This window comes from Buceros rhinoceros, unplaced genomic scaffold, assembly GCF_000710305.1.
Source record: "Buceros rhinoceros silvestris isolate BGI_N320 unplaced genomic scaffold, ASM71030v1 scaffold7631, whole genome shotgun sequence".
In the NCBI taxonomy this organism is placed as follows: Eukaryota; Metazoa; Chordata; class Aves; order Bucerotiformes; family Bucerotidae; genus Buceros; species Buceros rhinoceros.
The window spans coordinates 19,237-23,434 of NW_010395883.1; the positions used below are offsets into that span (position 1 = coordinate 19,237).

A 4,198-nucleotide genomic window follows, 5' to 3' on the forward strand; every position below is an offset into this window, starting at 1 on the left:
TGAAGGGCTGGCTTGTCCCCGGAGCTGGCCTGCTGTGTCCACGGAGCATCCCTGCCGATTGGTGTTAATGCTGAGTGCTTCTCGACGTCTCCAACACTGATCTCCTTTCCTGTTGCTCTGTGGCCCCTCTACAGCTTTGGAGCGACGAGGTGGAAAAAGTAAGTACCCGGCTGACCTTGTGCTCAAACCTTCTGGGCGTGCAGGTGGAGGTTAGGGGCGGGGGGTGCCTCCCGCCCACAGGGGTGCTGTGTGGTCAGCCCCGGTCCTGACCCTGCGGCCGTAAGGTTCAGTGCGGCTGACAGCGGCTTAGGGAGAGCCTGCGCCCAGTTGGCTGCACCCAGCGCGAGAGACTTCCCAGGTGAACCAGGCGCGTGTTTGTGTGCGGTAAGCGGTGGCTCGGGACCCTGCACCGGTGTCCCGGGAGCAGAGGTGATGCCATTCAGCTCTGCTCCTGCGGCAAAGGCCCTGCCTGCTCCGGTCTTGCATGTGCCGTGCGTTAGCCTCCCGTAGCCCCTTGCCTGCTTGTCCTGGGTCCGAGCAGGAGCTCTGAGCAGAGCTGAAGCAAGGACTGAGGGTTTCCCCGCGAACAGCCCCAGCTGCTGGAGGGAACAGCTCTGTCAGGAGGGCAGGGTGGGAGGACTGGAGCCTATTGTGAAGTGGATCCCATCTGGGTGAGCTGCACTCACCCTTCTGAGTGGATCCACAGGGACAAAGTCCCAGATCTTGTTTATCTTCTGGGCTCTGCAAGGGGGAGCGTGACTTATCCATGAAGATGGGTGGAAGGTTGCTAGCGGAATAGAGACCAGGGTGAGCTCTGGATGGAGCTCCGGCATGGAATGGGGCTTCCAGAGACACCTGGGATCCCATTGCCTTTCCTACCTCAAACACCCCCAGCAGACGTGAGCTCTGGATCCTGAACCGCAGGGTGGTAGAATGGCACGGTCCTGCATGCGGTGCATGATGGCAACTTATTCCTGCCTTACTCTAAGTGCATCATCAGGGCAGACTGGCTGTTTTTGAACCGGCTCATCCTGTCCTTTAAACCCTTCAGCCCCTCCAGCAGATAAACTGAGCGCAGTCAGCTGTAGGCATGCCCGGCTCTGGTCCTCTAGCTTTGGTCTATCCAACCAGGGTAAAGCCTGTCAGTAACCTTCAAAGTTCCCCATGTCTTGGAGAAGCACAAGACTGGAAGGGATCTCCCAGGTCACAGTCCGTGCGGGCGTTACAGGAAACTGCTCAGAGCAAGCAGGGAGAGGCCATGGGTCACACCCCAGGCAGTGCCACGCGGAGCTGGGTCTGCCCGTCACCAGTTTCAGGTAGCTCTGCTGCTGCTGAAGTCCCTGCTCAGCTCACTGGAGCAGCACTCTCTGGGTGCTTGGTAAGGCGTTGCGCTGGTATTTCCTGCTGCATTCCCCCTCTGCTGTAAATAATCCCTTTCATACAGAGGATGCAAGAAAATAGATCCGTTGTAGCTTAAAATAGACAAATCTGATTAAAAGATGGTCAAAGCATTTCTCTGTTCCAGCCAAGCTGTACAAGAGCACTGGGAACGGTGCTGCCAGATGAGAGGTGCAGCTGGGTCTCCTCTGGGGTGACCAGCGCCAGTGATGTGGCCTCTGCTCTGAGACCCTCGGCCTGTCTGGATTAGTCTCTAGGGTCAGTCCCAGACAAGCCGCTCCTGTGCCAGGATGATCAGGGCATTTCCAAAGCAGCAGCAGGAGCTCTTCCCCAGAACTGGTGCCGGGCAGGAACCCCTGCACCAGGGCAGGCAGCCCTCCTGCTGCTCCCTCCTGGAGAAGGACGTGGAACCCCTACTACTTCCAGCAAGCTGTAGCTGAGTGGATGTCACTCCACGAGACGGAACTGGCACGTTCTGCTTGGCGTTAAGGAGTGATGTGGGCTGGGGAGGTCAAACATGCCTGTTTGTCACCCCTTTCCCTGGGGCAGCGGGAGGGCAGAGCAGGCACCAGAGCACCTGGCTGCTCCAGCACCTCTGGAGCTCTTCGCAAGGACCCACCTGGGTATTCCAGTGCTGCAAAACCACCCGAGTGTAAATATGTGATGGCTGGAGGGGGAGAGATTTCCGTCTGTTCGGTACAGAGGGTCTCCAGTATCCGTCTGTCTCTGAATTCCCACTGTCGGCTGCAGAGCTGCCATCTGCACCGGCGATTAACTCCTCTGAGCTCAGAATCGGTAACTGGCTGCGCAGGAGGGCCTTGGGTAGGAGCTGCGCTGGGATGTTCATCCCCGCTGCGGAGAGGTCTAGTGAGTAGCAGCAGTCTGGTAAATGCTCCCTGGCCTCAGCCTTTGTTCCGTGCCGAGAGAGCGGACACGGGCAGAAGCTGCACTTCTGGAGAGAAACCGAGGCAGGCTGTCCCATGCCCGTGCCTAGCGGCTCAGAGAGAGGGGGTTAAAAGGGAGAGGGGGTGCTGGTACGGGACCAGCTCTCCATCCCTCAGGATTAACAAAGCCTCTCCATCACCCTGTTCTAGTCTTGTGGGAGCAGGGGCTCCCTAGCTTGATGCGTTGGTCTGGAGCTGCTGTTCCACGACCTGCAGTGATCCGGTGCAGGATCAAGCAGGAATCACGTTGAAATACAAACAGAGGCCACTGGGACCCTCACCCAGGGAGTCTCGTGCCTGGTGCTCCGTGTCCCAGCCACACGCGGACCCTACGGAGCCAGCAGCACACTCAGTGCCGAAGGCGGGTGGTGGAGGAGGTGGGTGTTGCCTCTCCCTGGCAGAGGCAGAAGGGAGGTCCTTGCCGTATGCTGTCCTAAACACCCTGTCCTGTTCCACAGGCAGAACATGAGCTGCGGCTCACGCAGACCGAGTTTGACCGTCAGGCAGAGGTGACCCGTCTGCTGCTGGAGGGGATCAGCAGCACACACGTGAGTCTTCCCAGGCTGCTGAGGGGGCACAGGGACTGCAGGGGCTCTTGGCTCCTTCCTAGAAGAATGCCAAGAGCAGGATGGAGCCCAGCCTTGGGAGTAGAGGTAGAAGAGGTCATGAATTTGGGTGCTACAGCACCCACCTGGAATGCTCCAACTAAAAACCCAACGAAGCACAGGCAGTGCCACCGTGGCACTGCAGTCCTGCAGTCCTCAAAATGCTGCTGAGCCAGAAAAAAAGCTTGTTATACCCTCACTGGAGCTGTGGGCTGGGCACATGGGCACAGCTAGAGTGCCAGGAGCAGCTCCCCTCCCAGATCACCCTTGGGCCCATGCAACATTCCCAAGTTAACAAATGAGCGTATTCAAGCAAAGCCAGTAACTCAACCGCTGCCCTGCGCAGGCCCGCTGCCCGGGGGGGTGGGCAGTAGCTGCACGAAGGGAGTTCCTGCGCCTGGCAACCAACCGCAGACCAGCTTATGATCCTTCTCCCTCCAGGTGAATCATCTTCGCTGTCTGCACGAGTTTGTGGAGTCTCAGACCAACTACTACGCCCAGTGTTACCAATACATGCTGGACTTGCAGCAGCAGCTGGGCAGGTGAGTCCAGAGATGGCTTTCACTTCTCCAAGGGCCCCTAGCTCAGGCCTCCTTCCCCATCCCACAGAATCGTCCTGGGTGGAAGTTATAGAGCTCCAACGTTGCTTCTGAGCTTACGGGATGGTGAGCAGTCCTGGTAGTGGTGCACTTACTCTGGGCTTTGCCATTGGATTCATCTGGGGAGGGTTGTACATTCCTCTCAAAGCATGACGGCCACGAGCGTTCAAACATTCTTCCTCTAAATGAGTGAAATCCCATGGGAGACAAACTCCTGTTGCCAGGCAGCGGGCCCGAGCGGGCTCAGCGGCAGCAGGAACGGGCTCTGTGCTGCTGGCCGCGCGCGCCGCGGGCACAGCAGGGCTGTTTGCTGTTACCTGTCACAGCGGCGCGGTGGCCTGACCCGGGAGGGGCTGTTGCCTCTGTGTGCTCACTCACTGCTCCTGTTCCCTTCTTTTCCATGCTTGCAGCTCCAAAGGAGAAATGTAAGTAACGCGTTGCACAGGGCTGGCCTGAGCACTCCCCACCTCAGCCGGCCGCTGCAAGGGCCAGAGCTGCTCTGCCTCGGTGCAGGGACAGATACACCAGACTGAGCCCCAGTCCTGTCCCTCCTAGAGAGCCCCAAAGCCCGGGAGCCTCCAGGTGTGGCATCCAGTGTAACAGCCACAACGCCCGTCCTTTCCTGAGGAACCGTTGGGCTAACTAGTAACAC

At 58.6% G+C, this 4,198-nt stretch overlaps 1 protein-coding gene across 1 annotated transcript in view; it reads left to right on the forward strand.

Moving 5' to 3' along the window:
- SH3GLB2 (SH3-domain GRB2-like endophilin B2) overlaps positions 1 to 4,198 on the forward strand; it is a 16,910-nt gene that overhangs the window by 11,304 nt on the left and 1,408 nt on the right. The window contains exons 5-6 of the mRNA XM_010145689.1: positions 2,801 to 2,890; positions 3,389 to 3,489. Coding sequence (XP_010143991.1) covers positions 2,801 to 2,890; positions 3,389 to 3,489 — 191 coding nt within the window. The remainder of the gene's footprint in view (positions 1 to 2,800; positions 2,891 to 3,388; positions 3,490 to 4,198) is intronic.